Source organism: Diabrotica undecimpunctata, chromosome 1 (assembly GCF_040954645.1).
Source record: "Diabrotica undecimpunctata isolate CICGRU chromosome 1, icDiaUnde3, whole genome shotgun sequence".
Lineage (NCBI taxonomy): Eukaryota > Metazoa > Arthropoda > Insecta > Coleoptera > Chrysomelidae > Diabrotica > Diabrotica undecimpunctata.
The window spans coordinates 26,440,952-26,466,606 of NC_092803.1; the positions used below are offsets into that span (position 1 = coordinate 26,440,952).

Genomic DNA, 25,655 nt, shown 5'->3' on the forward strand with positions numbered 1-25,655 from the left:
TATCTTTTAAAAAATCTTCTGTAAAATAAGTGTCCACTAATCTCACTATACATTTTTTTTGCGTAAAAAACGTCGGTATATATGCCACACGATTATTGTTAATTATACACGGGTGATTAACGAGAGAATTCAATGTTTCACGAAATAAATTAATGTAAACAGTAATTTAAAGGTGATTATTGTTTTCTATACAAGTTATCGCCTGACACAAAAAGAATACCTTCTTTGAACGATTACCTGGAATTACTGATAAGGCTTCACTAACGATAGTTTAAGTAGTTTTTATGCCACATTACAGCTTATGCCAATAATATAAATTAGAAATTATTTGCATCTTCCATTTAGTTTGTAGATGTACATTGTTCATGTCTTACCTACCTACGTTTTTGGTGTCGATATTTTATTATTTGCATTTAAAAATGACGTCGACAACAGGTTTTATCCCAGTTAAGTGTAGTTTTAAAGGTGCCTTCAGTCTAAGAGAGAAAAATATAATATTAAATGTACACGATGCACTTGTACATCAACGCCTTTTAAGTAATGTTCGTGAAATCGTTAAGATGTGTTCAAATGTGACAGGAGTTGGAGAAGCAACAATTTATAGATTCCTAAAAGAAAGAAAAGGAGGAACTGATTTATCTCCCAAGAAGAGTGGAGGGAGTAAACCCTTGGAAATTGAAGAAATACATAAAAACATGATAAGAAGCAGCGTCCACTTATTTTTTTTTAACAAGGAATTTCCAACATTGGACAAAATCCAAACATTAGCAACAAGAAATTATGGGGACTATTGAGAGAGATGGGATTTCGTTGGCAAAAGAATAGAAGAAAATCCGTTTTAATTGAAAAAGATTACATTGTATGTTGGAGACGAGATTATCTAAGAACTATTAAAAAGTACCGAGAAGAAGGGAAAACAATTTTTTATTTGGACTAGACTTGGCTAAATGAAGGTCATACTGTACCATATCTATGAGTTGATACAAATGTGAAAAGTTCCCGTCAGGCATTCATCGAAGGTGTATTTACTGGAATAAACAATATTCCCGTTGGAAAAGGACGCAGACTCATAATAACCCATATTGGAAACGAATACGGTTTTGTCAATGGTGGATTATTAAGTTTTGCCTCAAAATCAACCAAAGATTACCACGAGGAAATGACTGCTGACGTTTTTGAAGAATATTTTGAGCAAATGTTGGATTTAATTCCAAAAAATTCTGTCATAGTCATGGATAATGCTAGTTACCATTCAAGACTAGCAAAAAAATTGCCAACAACGGCATGGAAAAAAGGAGAGATAATCGAATGGTTGGAGTAACACGCAATTGAGTACAAGGAGAATTCGACAAAAAAGGAATTATTACCTATTGTAAGGCAACATAAAGCAGCTTATAAAAAATATATAATTGATGAAATGGCATTAAACCGTGATGTAATTATTTTACGTTTACCCACATACCACTGTGATCTGAATCCGATAGAAAATATATGGTCTCAAGTAAAGGGTGAAGTCGGACGCAACAACAAAACTTTTAAATTAGAAGACTTACAACAATTATTAGAACATTCCTTATCAAAAGTAACTCCAGAAAATTGGAAAAATGCTGTTAGTCATGCTCACAAGGAAGAAAATAAAATGTGGAATTTGGATAATATGACTGATGCAATGCTGGAACCAGTAATAATTAACATTGGAGTTGAAGATTCTGAAGAAAGCAGTGAATCTGAAATGGAATTTGATTAAAATAATATTCATTTTTTTTACAAATCGGCCCCTGTTACGGCCACAAATTATTTTATATATAACCAATAAAATAAACATCTTACATTCTTGCAAATTCATTAGTACCTGTTAATCTCCATCACTCCGACACTGGCAACTTTATTTAGGGATTAGTAACCCTCAAAACTATTGTATTTTATTCTGCTTCAACCTTTATACCTGGTGGTCATACTCAATTTAAAATTGTTTTCCTATACACTTCTGTAAACTTGTTGACAAATATCTATTTTTCATTGAGTCACCCGTATGAACAGTTTAGGGATTTGCATACATAATGTGCTATCAATATGATGGAAATGGACTTTAGAGTTGCTACTTGTTTTAGCAAGATTGGCTTTCAGTTTGTTGCAAGTGCGATTAGTGAATGTTGCTTGTTAATCGTTGTATTTATTTTTTACTTTTATTTCCTAAATTGATTCTTAGTTTTTAAATACCTATTAGTATTAATAGGTACTTAATGTTCATATAAGTATTTTTAAATATCAATTTAAAATTTCAGGAAGGTTCAACAATTAATAATAAGGGTTAAAAAAAACAAATATATCAAACACAGATACTGCTGACGACATTGACGAAATAACTGTCAGTCATCTAAGAAAACGAACAACAAATACAATTTCGATGTCAAAATGAAAGAAATTATTTTAAATAATAAGTTTGAAATAGAATAAAATCCTACTCTTGCAATAGACTGGTCGGTAATAACAGTTGCACATAAGCTAGGTGTGTGCAGGCGAAGTATTTATAATATACTCAGAGAATATAAAAATACTCACACATTTTCAGACCCAAAAGTTAGTCGGACTCGCAACACAATAATCGATTTATATATTAGAAGAGGGAGCTGATTGTATTGCCATAAGAAAAAACGTGCATGAATTTTATTTTAGAAACGAGATCCTACTGTACCACTCAAGGAAATTGGAAAAAAAATACCGACAACTGTGTCGAAGAAAACGGATATTTAAGATTGGCTACGATCAAAAAATATAAGTTTTGACAATTCACTTGTCTCATTTGTCAAAAGCTCACTAAAAGTCAAGCTTTTGACTATTGTGAGTAAACATACAACAGAATACAATAAGTATAAATATTGTAGATGAAATCGCTAATGAAAAATCAAATAGTATTGAGTCTTCCGCCATACCACTGTGAGCTCAATCTTATTGCGTTAATTTGGGAACACTTAAAAAATATTGCAGAGAAGAATACTACTTTTAAATTAGTATTACATCTACAAAATGGCAAAAATAGAATATACAGCATTTATTAGTCAGATATATAGAATGTTTTTATTTTTGACGAACGATTTTTTCTGATCTTCGCATAGTTTTTTTGCTTCAAAACTTCGTTTTTTGCAATTAACAGCTCAGTTGACGATTGGCAACCCCGTTTCTACCGGAAGCTCTTTATTTCATTTAGTTTTAAAACATTTTTTTTAGGTTAATTTTATTAATTTAACACATTACAATAACGAATTTATATTATTATGTTGTTGGAAAACTTCATTCTAACATTTATTAATTTGATTTTATCCTTGTTATTCTTCTGATTATAAAAGATAAATTAATACATTCAAGTACATACAATTCCCTGGCGCACGCCCTTGCTAAAACATTAACACCTAGACAACAGTGGTCCAACTAAGTTATAGTAAATTCTTCCGCGTATAATGACTACTAGATGATACGGTGTGCTTTAATATTAGTGTCGCCGATAGCTTAAATTACGATGTCTGTTAATATAGTTTATGAGGTAGATATGTACGATTATACATTGTTAAAATCATGATTTGCGAGTACTCCTCGTAACATTCATAATGCTTGTTTATTTCTAGTGCATCTTTATTTTGTATTTAGTTTAGGATCAGTATTAGGGGGAATAGATGAAGATGCATGTAGTAGAATTAGGGATAATTGGCTGAAGTGGAAGAAAGCGAGTAGTGTGTTGTGTGACAGAAAAAATTTCAATGAAGTTGAAGGGAAAATTCTATAAAACAGCCATAAGACCGGCTATGATATACGGAACTGAAAATTAGTTAAAAAGAACTACGGCAGTTAAAAAGAAAAAGGAACAACGGATGCATGTGGCAGAAATGAGAATGCTTAGATGTATGAGTGGAGTGAGAAGAAATGTAATTAAGGTAGCCGACCCCGCATCGGAATAAAAGAAAAGAGAATGATGATGATGATCTATAAAAATAAATTAAATTATGTTATTTAATAAATATTGGGACGTAGTATTAAAATAAAAATTATGTTCAGATGTACTTACGTAATTCGTAAGTCCAGTAAGTGTAATACCATTAGCTTCGAGTAGGAGATCTCCGACGGTGAGTAGGCCGCATGACGAAGCAGGCTGATGAGGGAACAGTCTTTTGATTCTTATTAAGCCGGGCCAGGAACCCGTGCTGTCTACACCACCAGTCACGCTTAGACCGAGGCCACGTGATCCTTTCGACAGCTTCACCAAGAAGGTGCTCTCTTAAAAAAACAATATACATATTAATATACAGTAAAACCAAACACAGAATTAGGTTTAACATTTTTATAGTATGAAATTTATAGTGTAACCTTAAACATAGTAAATATTCAAAACTAATAGAAACTACATTTGAACTAAAATGAAACTGAGACAGAAAGACAAGTAAGTTATGACATTATTGTAATATTCTATTTCATTTTTTCCCTTCGCGTTCGAGTGTTGTACCCCCACTGGATGCGGCTACAATCCTCTCAGTCACGAAAACCCTTTTCCTAAGGAAATTCGGCTTTCCCTTTCATTGGTAGTCACTGTTCGATGCGGATTCGAATTTTATGAGAACAGTCGTGGAATTCGGAATTCTTGAGGCGACCGAAATGTGACAATTTTCAATTTGAATTTGTCTCGTGGTGTTTCCTCCTTCTAGAGAACGAATTAAAGCGAATCGCAAGGAGGTGAAGGACGAGAGGAGAGTAAGAGGGATTCTTCTTCGTAGGCATATGCTGCTCTCGTCGAGAATTAGCATTCGTTGTAAAATTAGCAAAGCGGAAAGACGATCTGGCGTTGCCTTTCTGCATAGAATTTATAGAGTTGATGTGTCAAAGGGAGATTTACATAGGAAAGGTGTGTATTTTGGAGGTTTTGGAATTTCTGTAAATGTTATTTTTTTCTTTTAGGGATGGTATCTTAAAATTACAGTATTATTATAAATTAGATTTTTGTGGAAACTCTTAATTTGCTCCCTAATGTCTCAATAAGGTATTATGTTCTTTAAAGACTAATGTATCTCCTTAACATATACTTCTATAATAGTAAGCCAAACATAAGAAAAGAGGGTTTGAAACTGTTTTCTTGTGGCATGTTTAAGTTAATTCTATGGAATTTAACCACAATCATTCTTAATGAGAATTAAATTTTACATTTGTTTTGAAGTTTCGATTTCCACTTCGGAGATCGTTTTTTAAAAAAACATTAAACGTAAAGAACATAAGAAATTATATTAACCTGCACATGTTTATCGATTTTGTCTTTGAGGCAATCAATGTGGTCAAATTGGTTGCTACAAAGCTCCAGTTGGATCCTAATAAACGAAGAAAAATGTGAATTCTATTATGTCCAAGTGACATTGTCATTACTGTTTTGAACGAACATGGAAATGTTTAAAGTACTCTAAATCTGTAAGTCGATAATTAGATCGTAGTTTTCTCCTGATGATGCTAATAAATAATTAGCGAAATATTGAGACATAAAGAAAGAAAAGAGTCTTATTTTCAAATAATAACAGACGTTTACCTGAAAATTCACTACAACTATATACACACACCAGCAAATTTAAATGAACAGTGTTATTAATGCAATCTATTTCTTTATATTTCTATTTTATAGAGTATATCTAGATAGCTTTAAATGCTCCTCGCCATGATCAAGTTTTAAATGTCAAAGCAACAAATTTGTTTATTTGTGTTATGTTTTACATTTTAAAGTCATATTATCTGTTGATAAAAAATACAAACTTGTATTTATTCTCCGTTCACAAATTGTTGAGAGCACGAAATGTGCCTCAAAGTCATAAAACGGTCGTAAAATTTGTATCATCATAGGCGTTCCTTAGGTTTTTATTCATTAAATAATAATATAATGTTTTAATACTGTTATATATAATATTAATGTTTTAATACTAATATATTTAGCAAAAAACAATTAAAACTTTCACGGCTAATGTTGGTTATTATATTATAATAATAAAAATAAGAATTTAACCATTAACAATTTTGTAAATAAGAATACGTTATCTCTTTGGATATTTCAATACTAATCTTCGCGTTTAATCACTTTACTAGAAAACCTGGAATTCATATCCGAAGGTACTATTCGTTGCAAGATAATTAGGATGGAATTCCCCAGATTTTTAATAATATAATGGGTATAAAGATGCCGGCTTTGGCCACGTGCCTCGTCTGTTCAGTTTATATTCGAAACTTAACTTGAAAGGGTGAAGTTATTACGAACGAAAACAATTTTTTTGTTTAGTACGTTTTTGATCGCATGTAATTTACGGGTCGTCGGTGTTTCCGCGTCTACGGCAGTAATTAGCGTCTGGAATATTTCTTTTGCGAATTATATCCAGTGCGTGAGTGATTTTTCGTCTACCTACGAACATATACGTACCTTTCGCTCGTGCTCGTTTTGTTGGATTGTTTGTGATGGCTTCATCATCAACACCATCAAGTTTTACACCGGTACTGTTCCGTACAGTCAGTAAGTATATCTATTCACCAAGAGAGAAGACTATTGTCCTGAATGTTCACGATGCTCTGGTTTCTCAGAATCCCACAAACACTGTTCGCAACATAGTCGAAAGTTGTGCCAACATGACTGGCGAAGGGGAGTCAACTATATATAGGTTCCTATCAGAAAGAAAAAAACACGGTATAGCTATCCCAAATACAAATGAACACTTAAAGAGAGGGAAAAAGCCTATTGAAATTGATGGGATTTGCCAAAAATGGTATTCGAAGGAAAATTCATGGATTTTTTTCAAAAAAGAAATACCAAACCTAAACAAAATTTTACAAGAAGTTAGAGACGACCCGGATTTGCCTCATATCGGACGAACTAAATTGTGGCAAGTTTTAAAAGAATTAAATTTCCGGTGGGAGAAATCAGACCGAAAATCACTTTTGATTGACCGGGAGGAGATAATATGTTGGAGAAGAAATTATCTAAGATCCATACGAAAATTCCGGGCTGAAGGAAAGCCAATCTTCTACCAGGATGAAACGTGGGTAAACTCAGGTCATACTCTAAAAAAAAATTTGGTCAGATAAAAATATATTAAGCTCCAGGCAAGCCTTTATGGAAGGATGATCTACTGGTATCTCCCCACCTTCTGGTAAAGGCAGTAGATTAATAATTTCTCACATTGGCAGTGAAAAAGGATTTGTTAAGCATGGTTTGTTGGAATTTCAGTCCAAAAGCACAAAAGACTATCACGAGGAGATGACAGCTGATGTTTTCGAAGAGTATTTTGAGCAGAAGATTGAACACATACCACCAAATTCAATTATAGTATTAGATAATGCACCTTATCATTCACGACTAGTAGAAAGACTTCCAACGACTGCGTGGAAGAAACAGGATATTCTTGACTGGCTGCGGAATAAGTATCTGTCTTACGAAGATGGAATGGTAAAAGCAGAACTTTTAAAAATTGCCCGGCAACAAAATCTAAGAAATTTTTTATTTTTGAATAAAATAAAGAAGTTTTATTAAAACAAAAATACAATTTACATAAGTACAATTTAAAAAATATTTTATTAATTTAATTAATTTATTTATTTAATTCAAATAAATGTTTCAATCATATACTCTACGACACTGGTCGGTCATCTGTAACCATTTAAAATACCTTCGTAATCGGATTATAAGGTATTGTATTCCTTCAGATACAAGGTGGGTTAGTCGAAAACATCTTAAACCGTCAGTTTCAGGTTGGTTTTTACTATTATATCGTATTACCTATCCTCTCTGTATTTCAGTTCTCTAATTAGGGTTAAACTTGTAGTGAGCTATCAACAAATTGTGAACCGATTATAATTGAAAGTTAATTTGTTTGAGTTTGTTTTAATCAGTGGTGTCCTTATTACAAAGACCAAGTAAACATGGGCGATTTAATATCGACTGATATTTCTAGGAGCGTAACAATAGTCGAACGTACAGGGAAATTGCTGCAATGTCTGGTAAATCACCATCAACCATCCACCGTTGGGTAAGTCGTTAGAGACAAACCGGAGAGTATGTAAAAAGAAAGGAGCAAGGGAGAAAACGTTTAACCACGCCTGTAGATGATCGATTTATAACGTTGCAAACATTACGAAATAGACGTCAAACGGCAATTTAAACCAAAAACCTGTTGCAAAATGTACGTACAATCACCATAAGCGAGCGCACAGTAAGAAGGAGACTTAAAGAAGCCGGTCTCAATTCAACCAGTGGGTCCAGAATAACAACATCAAAACCTTACCATGGCCCAGCTACAGTCCAGATTTAAACCCAATCGAGAATGTCTTCTTTTTCTTCTTTCTCTTTATAAGCAATTCTGCTTGCTATGGAAAAATTAATGGGAAAATCTCAGTAGTTGGCTGTATACCACAGTTAAAAAACTAATACAGAAGTAAAAAACTTCAAAATTTGTATATTGGTATAAAAACTTTTTTATTAAAACTTGTTAAAAGTGTCGTTAAAAATTAGAGATGCATAACGTTTTCGATCTAGCTCAGATCATATTCAGTGCATTATGTTGGTACTTGTAGCTAACACTAAAATTGCAGTGGAGACATCAATATATGGTTTACATATTAAAATTTAAAATAAACTCTAGGTCGATGACAATGGTTCTAAATGTTAATACTTAAAGAGTAACATGATTCCTTGCTTGACTGGAACACGTGGTTCTTGTCAGTTCAAACGACACAGACCAACTCAACATCAATTTTTTTTAGTTCTGTATTAACCTCTATGAAAGGTTGTCACTCCATTTTTTGCGCGGTCGTCCGAAACTTCTGCCGATTGGTGACATCTCTTGCTATTTTGACGACACGACATGTTTCCTCCATTCTGCTTATGTGGTTATTCACCTCTTTTTCTCTATTTTGTGTATATTCGTTAATACATACATACTGTACATACATTTTCTTCTAATGTCTTCACTTCTCTTTCGATCTCTCAGCGTATTTGCGTTGTGGCTGTGTCGGGTCTTGTTTCTGAAGCATATGTCATTATTAGCAACGTTATTAGTCTTACACTGGCTTTATATATTTTTGATTTCATCTCAGTGTTAATGTGTCTGTTTCGCCATATAGTGTAATTAACTCCGCCTGCATTTTTGTTGGGTGAATCGAGTAGCTTGACAGAACTGTTGCCGGTCCAAAGCCTGGATAAAGGAGGAGGGGGTCTACAGCCAGGTTAGCACCCAACTGATAGACTTTAAAACCATACATCTCATAGAAACAAGATTATGCCTTAGAACAGAAATGATTTCATTACGACCATTAACGTTAGAAAGAGGACAACGAATTTATGGAAAACAAGAAATCGAGAATATGTGGGGGGTTATTATAAAACGGTTGTATCGGCTTAATTTTATACCACAAAATGCTGAAGAGCTGTGGCACGGCATACAACAGGTTTGGGAAGAGCTATGTGAAAAAGACAATTTTTTCATAGTTCCTTTTACGCAGGTGGACCGAAGACTACAAGCTGTTATTACAAAATATTAATTTCATTTTTACATACCTAAATTTAGTATAGCTTTGGTCTTCCAGACGCTTGGTTCCGCTTTCTTTCGAGAGTTTCTTGTTCCCTCCATTATTTATTAATAGAAAAACTGTGCTTCTGCTTATTGTTAAAATGTTTTGCTGCCTTTGATAGTGCCTAATTATCTTTCAATTTGGTTACAATTCTTTCTTTAATATATTGTTGCTTTAATATATGATATTATTGTTAATATTCAATATAGAAGTCTGAAAGTTCTAAGACACAACATGTCCACAGGAAAAAAAAACATACTAAGTTAAGAAATAAACAAGACGACATTGTGACTGATAAGGAAGAAATAGTGAAAACAGTGGAAGACTTCTACAGACAACTCTATGAAACAAGTGAATCCGATGAAAGACGCCCCTTACCAAAGATAGAGGTAACCTTGATCTTACCAATCAAGGCTCAGAATTAATGCCGAACATAACTGTTGACGAAATTAAAAATGCACTTCGGGTGATGAAGAACAATAAATCCCCAGGTGAAGACAGGGTAATGACCGAAAGCCTAAAACTAGGAGGAAATAAGCTCTTACTAACACTTGCTAAACTGTTCAATAAATGTCTGTGCGAAGCGATAACACCGACGCAGTGGAACAACGCGGAAATCATCTTACTTCATAAGAAGGGAGATATCAGCGACCTTAGAAACTACCGCCCATTAGCTTGTTGTCACAAGTATATAAGCTATTTACAAGAGTTATTACCAACAGGCTAGGAAGTAAGTTGGATTTCTATCAGCCAAGAGGGCAAGCAGGTTTTAGAGCAGGATATGGCACGAATGATCATTTACAAGTAATTAAGAACTTAATAGAAAAGAGTGTTGAATATAACAAGCCATTAGTCATGATATTTGTTGACTACGAAAAAGCTTTCGACACAATAAGTCATCAAAAGATATTAAAAGCCTTAACAGAGTGCCGTATAGATCATCGCTATATAAACATGATAAAATACATCTATTAAAATGGGACAGCAAGTATGAAACTGGTAGATAAAAAGACCAACGTATTTAAAATAAAACGGGGAGTGCGACAGGGAGACACAATTTCGCCAAAATTGTTTACAACATTATTAGAGCATATGTTTAAGAACGCAAATCTGAGTGAAAAAGGAATTAATGTCAATGGAAAAATGCTTAGTCATTTGAGGTTTGCTGACGATATTGTCCTTTTTGCTGACAGAATCGATGATGCAGTATCGCAACTGGAGAAACTATACCTAGCCTCCCTACAAGTAGGATTAAAAATCAACCACACAAAAACACAAATCATGACAAATCTTGTGTTAAGCAAAAAGATTTCAGTAAATGGCATGCATATTGAAGAAACCACCTCATATAAGTACTTAGGACATGAGATACGCATAGGAAGAGATAATCAAACGTGCGAACTAAGCCGCCGCATAGGACTCACTTGGCTGGCATTCGGCAAGCTAAGCTATGTTCTTAAATCAGAACTGCCTATGTGTCTTAAAAGAAAAGTCTTTAATCAGTGCGTGTTGCCAGTACTTACATATGGTGCAGAGACATTAACACTAACCAAGAAAGTAAGAAATAAAATTTGTGTTACCCAAAGAGCCATGGAACGATCGATGATAGGCATTTCTCGTAGGGATCGGATCACGAACAAGGAAATAAGACCGAGAACAGGAGTGATAGATGCCATAGAAAGAATTATGACCCTTAAGTGGAACTGGGCGGGGCACATAGCTAGAATGTCGGATAACAGATGGACACAGCGAATAATACAGTGGAGACCGAGACAAGAAGCACATCGAAGTAGAGGTCGTCCACCAACAAGATGGTCTGATGACATAAAACGGATCGACAAAAATTGGATGCAAACAGCACAAAACAGAAATACATGGAAAAGACTGAGGGAGACCTATATCCAGCAGTGGATAGATCCGGGTTAAATGATGATGATAAATATATTTTTAATATATGTTAAGTCGCTTGTTTTATTCCTTAATAATAACAAAAATAATAACAACTTCCCTATTTTATGTAAAAACTATCATTTATATACTCTTTATAAAATGCAGGAATTCAAAATAATATTAAAATTTATACCTTAATAATTATTACTATTTATGAATCAACATATGTAATCAATTGTTTGTTGTTTGTTTGTTTATTTTATTATTTGTCTGTCATAATAAATATAATATAATGTCAGACCAATCAAATACACTGCTCAAAATGATCAAATCTTACTAAGAGTCTTATCAGTTTTTTTAGGAACCATTTGTACATTATTTGTATAATAACACATTTTTGTTAAAAAGTGCACTTACAGCATAATATGTGCCCTACACATTCGTACGATTTGTGAATTTGGACCATTGATTTTTCTTTATTACCTGTCTTTTCCGATTTTTTAACTCTGGCTACATAATTCAGCCCCCCATTCCCACTCTATATAGAATAGATATAGCCTTAGGGACATGTGTTCCGTCTTCAAAATGCATGAATTCCTCTTTGCGGCATCAATCGTCGAATAAAAACAAATTTAAATTTTGTGTTTCTTTTCCGCCTGATCTTTCAATCGACCTTTTTCGTCGCTTCTGTGTATCGAGGAGATCGTTCACGAGAGGGTGAAAAGGGACAGTAGTGACTTTTATTTTTTGAACAGCTCTTGCATTAAAGAAACGTGTAAGGCATTTATTTATTTTATGGCCTAAATATTTCTGGGACGTTTAGCACGTGTGGAGAGTTTGTAACGATCGCTTTGCAAACGTTACTCCGTCTTCAGCATGTATATATTACTTTTTAAAAATGATTACAGGAAAAAATAAAAGAAATTGGTTTGAGTCAGGTTTGTATTGAACAAGTTCTATTCTATCCAAAAACTTTTTACTTCATTATTGTTAGTTCCATTTCTTCTCTTCGTTTATTCATAGTATAACTTCAGCGGTTTTTTTATAACACTTTTATAGCTCTTATCATGCCTTCTCACATAATAAACATCGGTCAACCTCAAATACACATCCCATTTCACAATAAACCCTCGGCTGATATAGAAAGTTCCAGTATATTAGTATCCTGGATTTGACGTGAGCCGGAGTCTCGCAGCAGGTGAACGAGTACATTAAAGGCACCTCAAGACAATATTGATCAAACCCAAGGGTTACTCTAAACGCATTTCAACCTAACAAACTCCATCACAAACTGTTCTCTGGAAAGGGAATTAATTCTGGAGAATCCAGTGAAGGCTCCCTTGAGAAAAGGGGAAGGGTTTCAACTTCTGGTGGCGGTAAGTGTTTAATTGGACTTGTTTTTGTATACGTCGGGGAATATAAATAGAGAGGTAACAAAATGGAAATATATGAGAGTATTATCTAACTTAGTTGGTAAGAGCTAGGTGGCCCCATTTCACCAAAATTATATACACTTACACTAAGGGATGTTTTCAACAGATTAAAGAGATTTTTTTCAACCAATTTTTTTAATTTAAAGAAAAATTTACCGTGTATATTTTAGGCTGTAGTAAACTGAATTATAATTTTTGTTTGTCTTATATTACCAATTCCCATTCACTAAAAACATATAAACATTTGTTAAATTTGGTGACTTTGATTTACACATTTAATAATAAAAGTTTCATATGCGTACGTTTTGATCTTTTAAGGGATTATTATTGTTGAGTAATGTTTATTATAACCAATATTTATAAAGAAATATAGGAAAGATAAATAATTAATTGTTCAATCGTCAGTATAAAATTTATTTTACTGTCCTATAAATACTTCACTGGTACTAAGCGATATCAAAATATGCTACATTTCAGTATTGGCTTTTGAATTCTATGTGAATCTGTGCAAAAATCGTTGGAATTTTAAAAATTTTGTTTGTAAAAGTAAATAAAATAGTTTTGCTATTAGTCTACATATTTATGTTCTTTGCAGATGTGTCACAAAGCATTATCTTAACAATAATTAGAAGATATAATAAATGATCCTAAATTTATGGATGCCGAAGAGATTGATAAAATAGCGAATCTGATTCTTTAACAGATGAAGATGAAGCTGATGATGATTTACTAGGAACAGCCGAAGTAAATGATGTGAGTAGTACTTTACTTATACAGTGTGGCGCACCGAAAACGAAACAGAGGCATTTACTGGCAGATGATTCCTTTTTTGAAAAAACGCTCGGACCCGTCGATTTTGTTTTCGAGGGGGACACAAAATTGGCATAAAATCACTTTAACATTTGCAGCCCCTTAAGCGGGGGTGGCATCATCCCTAAAATCTTAAATGAAAAGGGGGGTCGAATGATCCATTATTTGAAAGGTCTTTCAACTCCCTTTATAATGATGTAAAATTCATGTATTCAATTCAGTAGTTTTGGAGATTTATTGATTTAAAGTTTAAAGTAGACTTTAATAGGTACATCAAATTAGTTTGTACTTCTTTCAGAAGAAATTTGAATAAAAGCATTTTCTTGATAAGTAAATGCATTTATTTACTACGCCCATGGTTTATTAATAATAAAAATAGCAATTGAAGTGTCCTTTGTGACAAAAAAAGTTGTTTCTTGAAGAAAGATAAGTAGAGAATGCCACGTACTTATTTTAAATAGGAAATAGTACATTAGTTTGCGACTGATTTGACCAATCTTTGTTGTTAAAATATCATTTATTGCTTTATACATAAATTAACCATGGTATATTCCACGGCAGAAAGGGTTGAAATTATTGAAATATTTTTCGGAAATAATCAGTGCGCTAATAGAACAGCACAAATTTTTAATGAGCGACATGAGAACAATAATGTGCACCGAAAATATGTTCTAGAACTTGTAGCTAAATTTCGGGAAACTGGATCAGTCGCCAATAAAAAACGTAATATTGAAAATCCTATAAGGAACGAAGCAACAGAAGTGGGGGTTTTAGGGCAAGTTATTGTAGATCCTACATTAAGTACCCGCAAATTGCAAACTTCGTGTGGTGTTAGTCGACGTACTATCCAACGGATTCTAAAGGCCCATAATTTTCATCCGTATAAAATTCACCTTGTACAAGAACTTAATGAAGACGATTAGAATTTTGTGAAGTTATGAGTGAACGAATTACAAACGATGAACAATTTTTATTTAACATTTGCTTTTCCGACGAATGTTCCTTTTTTTTAAATGGCGAAGTAAATCGTCATAATTGTCGATATTGGTCGGACTCTAATCCCAGAATTTACCATGAGGTACACACACAGCAGCCACAAAAATTAAATGTTTGGGCTGGCATTTTTGGCGATCATTTGGTTGGTCCTTTTTTCTTACCTGGAAATTTGACTGGTGAAATGTATTTGGAATTACTGCAAAATGCCATAGATCCTGCGCTAACAGATATAATTGAAAATCAGAATGATGGTCGATACGTTGAGAATATGTTGATGTTCCAACAGGATGGTGCCCCACCACATTACGCATTAAGAGTTCGGCATTATTTAGATCGGACCTTTCCAGGTCAATGGATTGGTAGAAGAGGTGCAGTTGAATGGCCCCCAAGATCGCCAGATTTATCACCTTTGGATTTCTTTTTGTGGGGTTACTTAAAAAGCAAAATCTATGCTACTCAGCCAACATCCTTAGAAGATTTACGACAAAGAATTGTGAATGAGTGCCATCAAATTACTCCTCAAATATTGCAAAATGTCCGGCAACGTTTTCAGCAAAATCTTTATTATTGCATGGAAGGTAATGGTGGTCATTTTCAACATTTACTCGGCTGACAGGTCAGTTCATTCTTTATTTTTTAAAAACTTTGCTGCTATGTATTGATCTCCTCTTACGATGATCTATTTAAACTTTAAATCAATAAATCTCCAAAACTACTGAATTGAAGTACATGAATTTTACATCATTGTAAAGGGAGTTGAAAGACCTTTTAAATGATGGATCATTCGACCCCCCTTTCCATTTAAGATTTTAGGGATGGTGCCACCCCCGCTTAGGGGGCTGCAAATGTTAATATGATTTTATGCCAATTTTGTTTCCCCCTCGATAACAAAATCGACGGGTCCAAGCGTTTTTTTTTTAAAGGAATCATCTGCCAGTAAATGCATCTGTTTCGTTTTCGGTGCGCCACCCTGTATGTTGGATTGCATTGTTAAACCTGCAAGAAGGGTATTATTTGATAATTTATTTACCAGCAGAGATTTATTAATTCAAAAAACTTATACAGAAGTAAAACACTTCACATTTGTATTTAGGTATAAAACATATACCTAAATACAAATGTGAAGTTTTTTACTTCTGTATAAGTTTTTTAAACGATGGTATACAGCCAACTACTGGAATTTTCCCATTAATTTTTATTTATTAATTCATTTACAAAAATGTGGATACCGAACAACAGGAACCTTGCGAGAAAATAGATTATCGAAGTATCCTATACAAGATACAAAAACTCTGGTAAAGAAGCTCGCGGTTCATATGATTTTCGGTTTGATGTAAACGGAGAAGTACTTGTTCTAAAATAGAACGATATAAAGTGTGTTTCTGTAGCATCTAATTTTCATAATATAGAACCTCTCGCACAAGCTAGTAGATAGGATTGCAAGCTCAAAGGAAAACGTTTCATTTCTCAAGGACAAGTGTTAAAAAATTATATAATACCTACATGGAGGAGTGGATCAACTTGACTCATTTAATCCCAGTTGTTGCTGTTTACGTGTTTTAAAGATATGTGTTCACACGTCGATCTAAATTCATAGCAAAGTACTTTACTAGTAAGTCATTGGCTTGTTGAAGCTGTATACCATTCATTGTGACCGGTGACAAAGCCCGTTTCATTGTGAAGGTTACGTGTTTGGTTTTAGCTTAATTTGCTTTCATTTTCCATTTGTTTAGCTGAAGTTTGATCTTGTTGAGATAATTTTGTAGGTTTTTCGTAGCAGTGTCTGCATTTTGATGTGATGTATGCAAATATAATATTACAGTATCATCCGTGAATGTACATACTGTCATTGAGTCTTTTACTTGAAAATATTTGGTGTATGGTAGGTAAATCACAAGTCCAAGAACACTGCCAGTTTTTTTAATTCTCTTGTAGCTTTATTGAATTTGTTCTTACTACTATGGGTTCTATTTTGTTGTCATTTTTTCTGCGATTTTTTTGCGCAATGTTCTTTGTGAGTTTATGGACTTGTTAAGACTCGTTATAAAACGAACCACACAAGAAATGCATGCAAAGGAGAACTAGACAAATTATTGTCCTATTCCTATTGCGAAACAATAGGACATAGGGTGGATGAAATATGCAGAAAATAAAAAAAATTAAAAATGATAAGATTCAAAAATGGAAAAGAATTTTTTTAATAACGAGCTAAGCGGAATATATAAATACTTCCGTGTAGGAATCAAGACGGTGATTTAACTAGTGAACCAAAAAAAAAATCAAACCAATGTAGAGACAACAAGAAAATTACCAGCCACTTAATTTGCAGCATAGTGGGAAATGGACTGAAGAGATAGAATCTCTGTAATAGCGTAATAGCTAAGAAGCTAAGTGTGTTATTAGTTTTGGGGGGAGCTAACCAAACCGCAGAAAAAAAGCACCTCAGATGTTATCAGCTATACATTGGAACGACTCTTAATTAAACCGCGGAAAGAAAGCACCTGAGATTTGACAAGCTATACATTGGAACGACTCTTGATCCGCATTTTTGACTTGCAAATTAGTGTTATCTGTGATATCTAAGGGAAGTTTTTCTAGGGTGTCGAAGTACTCATCAGGAAGTTCGTTACCAGCCAAGTGTAGAAGCTTGACTGGAGGAAATGGATTTTTTTCTTGGTGCGCTTGGTAAGTATGAGCCCTAGACGATGACAAAGAGTTTTAAGGGTCTCTTTAGCTCTATCCCAGCTTTTGCTGAGAGAACATATTCTGTCCTCTATAGTGGAAAGATTAGCAAGAGGGTGGACTAATACTGACGGATAGTGCGGTTGTTTCCACATACATTTCCTTAGGATTTTTTTTCAGTAACAAAGATGGAATTTGTTTAGTGACGCGCAGAGACACGCCCTCTATTCGATGACTGGTCTGATAAATGTTTTGTACCAAATTTGTAATTTCCAAATTTTCCGTATAATACAAAGAGATATTTGCTCTTTTTTTTACCCTATCTAGATGATAGGAATACGCAATGCAAATCCACTATTTCGACTAGCTGAAAACCACGAAGAACTCGCCAAAGGAATTGTGAACGTTAGGGGGACCTAATATGGCAATGAAAGAAGCAGGTCATGCATGAGGCTTGGAAGTGAGGTGGAGAACGATATATTCGTAAAAAGAGCTTTAGACAGTAAAATACAGAACAAAAGATGGGAGAGTGAAGTAATGAAACATACCTGAACTTGAAGATAGCAACGTCGGACCGTCAATATTTGAGGTAAAAATATTAGTGGCCAAGGAAATTTGGGCGACAGCGGCATTAGGAAAAAAGAGGGTAAGAAAAAGGGCTACAAAATAAGAAGAGTAAATAAAAGATACCCACTTAACATTACAATAATATTAAAACTATAATATTTTATTAATTCTTAAATTATACTCTGTACTTTAATATGCGTTTCTTTTATACAGTTGTGAATTTTCCGGCATGTTTTAATAATCTAAAATAGACTATTAAAACGTTCTTTCATTTAGTAATGATGCACTATAATAATTCTTTCAGCAGTCCACTTTTCACTCAGTCATTAATATTAACGCCCTTTTCCCGGCGGGCTTTCCTTTTATCTCTTCCTGTAGAGATTTTTAATTCGTAATGTAAACGTTCTTTTCCTCTCGAAACATCATTTCGTTCATTATTCACACTACATCGCTAACCTTGTGTATTTTTCGTGTACGCCGCCCCACTACCGCCGCCACGTCGACGTTTCTAACTGGGAGCCTCGCCGTAGTGTGTGCCTTTAGCGAGGAAACGAGGAAATGAGAGTAGCGTCCATTACCCACTCCTTTTTTCCACTGTGCCGCCCAGACGCCGAGCATAGTAATAACAAGAGGGGATGTGCAAGGGTTTTTTACAGTTTGAAGCAACAAAAATAATTATAGAAATTTTTCAAAACAGTGCTACAACTCGTAAAAAATGTATCGACCACAGTCCTATCAAATAACAGTAAAATAACCCAACACGGGAGCAATCAAAGGGGGTGAGTCACTAGTACAATTCATTATGGAATATAATTTAGACTAAGGTAGTGAATGTAGTGGAAGTATGTAGAAGTAGTAAATGAAAAATCAAAAACCTACGTTATGCTGATGACACTGTTATATTGGCGTCATCACCAGAAGAACTAGAACAAATTATGAATGGGCTAGGCACGGTGAGTACGGAATATGCTTTGAAAATAAATATGCAGAAAACCAAAGTGATGATCATCGATAGAATCAGAAACAACCAAGCAGAGATAAGAAACATGGCAGGTTACGAAGTGGTCAGACAATTTAATTACTTAGGCTCCGTTATTACTAACAGTGGGGGATGCGAAGACGAGATCCGTCAGCGCATCACAATGACCAGATCGGCAACATCCAAACTCACAAAAATTTGGAAGAACACTGATATCACAAAAAACATAAAATTACGCCTTATTCAAGCATTGATATTTCCTATCGCCACCTATGCTTCAGAAACTTCAGCAACAAACAAGCCGATTCAAATTGTATAATGGCATTTGAAATGTGGGTCTACCGTAGAATTTTGCGCATACCATGGACCAATTGCTCAAATAATTCAATTCTAGTAGAACTTTACATAAAAACTAGACTCATCACAACTATCGACCAAAATATACAGAGATATTTTGGACGTATAACTAGAAGAAGAGAAGGCATGGATCGAATGATAGTTGAAGGTAATGTGGAGGGTAAAAGATCCAGAGAAAGATCTCCAGTACGATGATCGGACCAAATAAAGGACATGACTGGTTACTCATTCTCCGAAGCAAAAAAACAAGCACAGGAGAGAGATAATTGGACAGAAATAGTCAAACAAATTACATGGCGCCACTACATCCTTACGAAGGAGAAAAGATAGAGGAGGAGTGAATGTAGGTAATACACCGACCTTTGTAACTTCAAATAGAGAGGAAGTTATATACATAACAATAGCTGCAACATTTGAAAACAACGTCGTCAAATCTACCACGTATTTGTCAGGGCGAGCTGTTAAGACCACAGTCATATCTGCTTTGAAATAACGGGCTATGAGCGTAATAAAAACTTATCGGAACTTAAAAAAACCACGAAAAACTGACTGGGAAGCTTATCAAGCAGACCTGATGTACAGTCTTGGTAGGGCAAGAGAGAAGATAAACATTACAATGGAGTTAAACATGGTTACCGAACAATTCCAGGAGATAGCCATGGAAGCGTAAAAAGACAACTGTTTAGAAACAGTAAGGAATACCACCATGATTGTGCCCTGGTGGAATAATGACTTTAATGTTGTAAGAAAAGAATTTAACCTAAAAGGTACATTTTTAGAACAGAAAAATGAATAAATCTGATATGACAAGGGAAATCATATAGTGCGGCGACTTTAGTTAGGGAGTAAAACAATATACAGTACAAGGTAGCTGGAAAATTTAGAGAAGATAACCTAAATGACAATAGTCTTCTTCTTCTTGTTCTTTTTATGGGCTATGTTTTAACAATTCACCCAGCTAAATTTGAGATAATACTTATGTCTTGCATCTGCAATGAGTATATCCAAATGGTTGTGCTTTTAGTTTTACTATTGTTGTTTGTCTTAAAATTGCTCGAACTTCTCTTCTCTCGTCTCCTCATGTGAAAATGTTGATAATACGATATTCGATGTGCGGTATACGATGGTCTCCAAGTATGAGATATCAGGGATCGTATCAAAGGAGATAGTAAGCGTATCCAGGACTGAAATATGACGATTTTATTGTCTATCTTCTATCTTCTGTCTGTTTTTCAATGTGCCTCCAGTAAGTTGTCGTTCCATCGTTTTCGTGGTCTTCCTACTGATCGTCTTCCTATTGAGGAACCGTCTCTTGCCGTCTTTACTATTCTATTTGTTGTCATTCGGCTAATATGATCGTTCCATTCTACTCTTCTTTTTCTTACTCAGTCTTTGATGTTATCCACCTTGCATCTCGTCGTATATTTGTACTTTCAGCTCTGTCCCATAGTATTTTACCATCAATTTTTATGTGTTTTTATCTCTGCTGTTTCTAACATCCTTTTTCTTAGTTTAGTATGGTAGTTGGATGCATTATGTTTATCTTTAAGGAGTTTAAGAGTTGAGATTATTAATGTTTTTTCCATTCATTCAATGGAAATCAAGTATTTATTGAATACTTGCAGTAGTAATAACTATCCTGAATTGGGTAAGTTTTTTATCATGGAATATGAGATTATGTCTATATCTGTGGCAAAGTCTTTTTTGATGTTAGTACATGTATTCATTAAATATGAAGGAGATGAAGAATTTTCAGGTGGTATAGGTTGTTGATGGAAGTATATAATGGTAGAGACATTGAATTCAAAAATTCTTCTATTGTGTCAGGATTGAGTTAGGTGATTTTGATGAATTATTCTCATGTCCGGATATGCTCTTTACTTTATTAAAAAGTCTTAATAAATGCTTTAAAGTTGTTTTTTCTTTTGTCCTTTAGGGTTTTCTTGCTGTTGCACATTTATTTTTCACTATGAAATAGTTGTGCGAATTAGAGCTTTTTTGAAAATCCTTTATACCTTTTATTCTGTCTTTAACAGCTCTAGAGCATGAATCATTCCACCAAGGGATATGACATTGTTTGTTGCCTTTTCTTGTTGTTTTTTTGTAGCAATGGCTCGAACCGCAACAGCTAAATTGATTATAATATGGAAAGATCGAACAATAACAAGGACTACTAAGCTTAGGTTGGTTATCGCTCTTATTTTTCCAATTGCTACATACGCAGCTAAAACATGGAATCTAAAAAAAAGGCATAGGAGTAACATCGAAGCCTTTGAATCGTATCCTGGACAGAACATAGAACCATCCTGTTAATTTCGGAAGAACTTAATATAAAAGATAGGCTGTTAAAACAGTAAATCGAGTATACCTAATTTACTTGGGCCACATAGCTAAAAGAACGGGTACCATGGAACTATTTGTAGTAGAAGGAATGATAGACGTCCAAAGACCAAGAGGAAAATCTCCAACACGATGGGCAGACCAAATGAAAACTCTGGTGGGAAGATATCCCTACATGAAGCCGTCCATATGGCACAGGATCGCAGCCAATGGAGGCAGCAAGCTAATAATATTTAAAGTGTCACCACGCTCTGACAAGGGCTCAAGGAATGAGGATGAGAAGGCTGTCTTTTGGTTTGTGTAGTGGAATGGAAGAATTAACAACTTTGTTTATTAATTGAATCAATGATCCATAGTTTTCCTATGAGAAACCAACAAATAATGAATCCAGCGCCGCTGTGTATTGGTTAAAAATTTGATTTGGAAAAGTTTATTTTATGCATTGGCTGTTTATTGTTTGTAGGTGTGATTCCAATGCTACACATTGTAGAAAAATGGTTGGTTTGTCCTAAGTCTGGTTGTCCTAAGCTTGGTCCTAAGCTAGACATGGTTGCTAAATAATTCCAGGAGCCAATCATGGAAGCATAAAAAGACAACTATCCACCAGGAATGGAATGTGTCCTGAAAGTAAATGATAAAGAAGACATTAAAACAGACCTAAGAGAAATCAGATAAAGAAATAGAAGAGAGTAATCCGAGTCAGTTAGTTCATAAATCCAAACTCGAGTCACCCAAAGATAAATGGAACGCTTACTACTTGGACTGACTTTCAGAGACAGGATTAAACAAAGAAATAAGAAAAACAGGTGTCACGGCTGTCATAGAGAGCATAACATGACTCAGGGCCAAAATGAACCACAGACGGTGAATCCATTAATACAGCATGGAAACCACGAGTAGACAGAAGAAGTAGAGGTAGACCACCTAAACGATGGACAGACGGTGTCAAAATAATCTCTGAGAATTGACTGCAGGAAGCTCAAGACCGACATGTTCAACTTTTGTTGCAGAAGGCTGGATGATGATGATGATAATGAATCTAAGTCATAATTTTAACGAATTCTGAATGCTACACCCATAAATTACTCGAATATTCTAAAAAAAACTAAAAGACATTTATTCCCACAAAATTTAAACAAAAACTCACCCAACATTCATCTTTACTGGTTTAGTAAACATAATAATGTATTTCTGTCGCTATATTACAAATTTGCGTGGAAGTGTGACCCCGTTTACGCGTAGTCACCACTGCTGGAAAGCACCGAATACGCCCCAAATTCATTTCTCTTTTTTCCGCTACCCCGAAATTATGCTGGCGATGATGGATGCCTAAGAATACCCGGATTGTTCGTGGAAAGTTTTGAGCACAGTACGAGGCACAACAAAGCCTTTTTAGGAGAAATAAAAGCAATAGACTGACACAACAAATATAGTGCTTCGTTATGACAAGCTCACGTGAAAATCATTGCTGTTAACTCGAGAATACTTCAAATAAGTATACAAAACAAAATATTAGAATAAACAGTAGGAAGAAAAGACATTTTGGCGTACAAGAGAGAAGAAATGTAGCATTAAAACAGAGGGTCCTTAATTAGGATTCTCAAAAAATACTAGAGTAAAATACTACATATCAAATTTACTCTAGTCATATAGAGCTTATTTTCAAAGTATCCTTAAATCCAAAATTTTGATTTTTTGAGGTTTTTATTTTATTGAAAACATTAAGTATAGCTTTCTTTAGGTCTAGAATAACGTTTTATGTATCAAAACGACTTATTTACCATTTAAAAATGCATTTTAAAATTGTATTTATTTCCGAAACATCTTATTTCCTGACTGATTTTATTTTCAAAGCGTCTTAAACCCGCCCTTCCAATCCATGAGCCATAGAAGTCACGTGACTCATCATGGCTGTTTACGCGTTTGCGTTTAGTTGATGCGTACAGTAAGGGTCAAGCATCTGTGTTACAAACGTGCATTTTTTTGGTTTTTATTTATATGAATAACGATATAATGTCTAGTTTTGAAGAAGAGGTAGTGTCTCACACGGGTCGTACTGCGAGAAAAAGATCACGAACACCTGCACAGTGGGCGAAAATTATAGATAAAATACGTAAATACGCCAGTGATGGCTCGTCGCCACGGATAGCTTGTAAACATAATGGTGGACGTTGTCAAACTTATTTGATTACTTCTAGAGGCTATAAGCGTTTTCATACAATATTCTACGTTCATGAAAGTAAAGTAGAACAAGACCCATTTATTACCAGTGTCATACAAGTACAAAAAACAAAACGTGTTAGAGTAACATTAAGTGAAAGAAATAGAGAATTTTCAATATCTTACTTTGTTCAGAAAGAAGACGGTAGAAATATAAACAAGTGTTCTGCCAGTTTCTGCAGCATTCTCAGAATATCGACCAAACGTGTTCAGCGCCTTGCAGCGTATTACTTCCGAAATGGTTCTTCCAGACAAGAAAGAAGAGGAGGCAAATGCACTAAATTCGTAGTAACAACATAAAGGACTTGATTCATCAACATATCTTAAGTTTCAAGTGCAGTTCAAAACATTTTGGACGAGAGAAAGTAAGTTTTTACTGTCATTTTTATTAAAAGTTTTGCAGCCCAACCAATTAATACATCTATATAGGTTAAATAGTTACTGATTACTTTTTTGTCTTTTCATAAGTATATTTCAGTGACTAACGTTTATTTTCTCTTTGTTTCAGACACCGAACCGGAAATATTTACCTTCACAACTTTCTGTAAGAGGAATGCTTCAGAAGCCCAGTCTTGTAAATATCACTTATACTACAAAGTATTTACCACTGAAATCAATCTTGGATTTGGTACACCCCTACAGATATATATATATATATATAAATATATATATATATATAAATATATATATATATATATATATATATATATATATATATATATATATATATATATATATATATATATATATATATACCGATTCGGCAAATTTTCAACTACCGTATGCGTTATTCAGTATGTGGAACAAAGATAACACTTAATTGTTTGAATACGAGTGAGACACAATCCACGCACTTGGAGTAGCGAGTCTAATTTTTAAACAGTGTTGCGAAATTTCTGTAACATAACTCCTTCTAAAACATTAGTCGGATACATGAGTGTAACATAATGTTTAAATCCACTACAGTTCATTGTAGAATGAAAATTAATATTGCCCCAACAAACCTTACATGAAGTAATCATGTAAGTATTATTTTTTAAACGATTACATCATTACTTCATTAATTAACAAAGAATACTGAATTGAGAAATTGAGATGCGACAACAGCGTGAGCTAAATAAATATCGCACTTCAGTAGACAGACAAATAGTATAAACCATTTGCCCCCTCTACGACTTCCCCTCAAAAGAATAGGCGGTCCTTATCTGTACAGCAGGTTTAAGGTCAATAAGGTAAGGTCTATTTATTTGATTTTTAGCTGTCGTGGTAAAAGGTCGAAAACAAATAATTAACATGCCAAGCGTATACAGTAGAACCTCGATAAGTTAAATTCCAAGGGAAAAACCAAATATTTTAAGTTATACAGGTTTTAAGTTATCAAGGGTCTATGTTGTGATGGATTAATATAGGTCAGAAGTTCATTAAAATATAGGCATTTATTATACACTACATTCATTTATTATATTCGTTACAAAAAGTTAAAGCAATAATTAAAGGTATAGTCTACTAAAAAAAGTCTGTGATTTTCTTTTGATTTAAACAATTCATAGATTCTAAATCGATTTGATTTTAATAACATAGAAAAGAAATACGTTATCTTTTATGTTTCTACACTGCTCTATAAATGATCGTACAGTCGTTATAGCACTCTTGCTTCGTTGATTGATATGCTCTTAGATGAAGTTTGTGGGTCGTCATTAAATTCATCGTCTTTATAACTTTAAATACAGTACATGTTGTTATTCCATTATTCAGGATCATTATTATCTTCCTCTCCAAATTGATTTCTTGAGGTTCTGAAGAAA

General features: G+C 34.1%; 1 protein-coding gene across 1 annotated transcript in view; it reads right to left on the minus strand.

The window, feature by feature from the left end:
• LOC140446919 (uncharacterized) overlaps positions 1–25,655 on the minus strand; it is a 444,869-nt gene that overhangs the window by 23,195 nt on the left and 396,019 nt on the right. Inside the window, exon 12 of the mRNA XM_072539513.1 lies at positions 4,061–4,269. Within this exon, the coding sequence (XP_072395614.1) occupies positions 4,061–4,269 (209 nt within the window). The remainder of the gene's footprint in view (positions 1–4,060; positions 4,270–25,655) is intronic.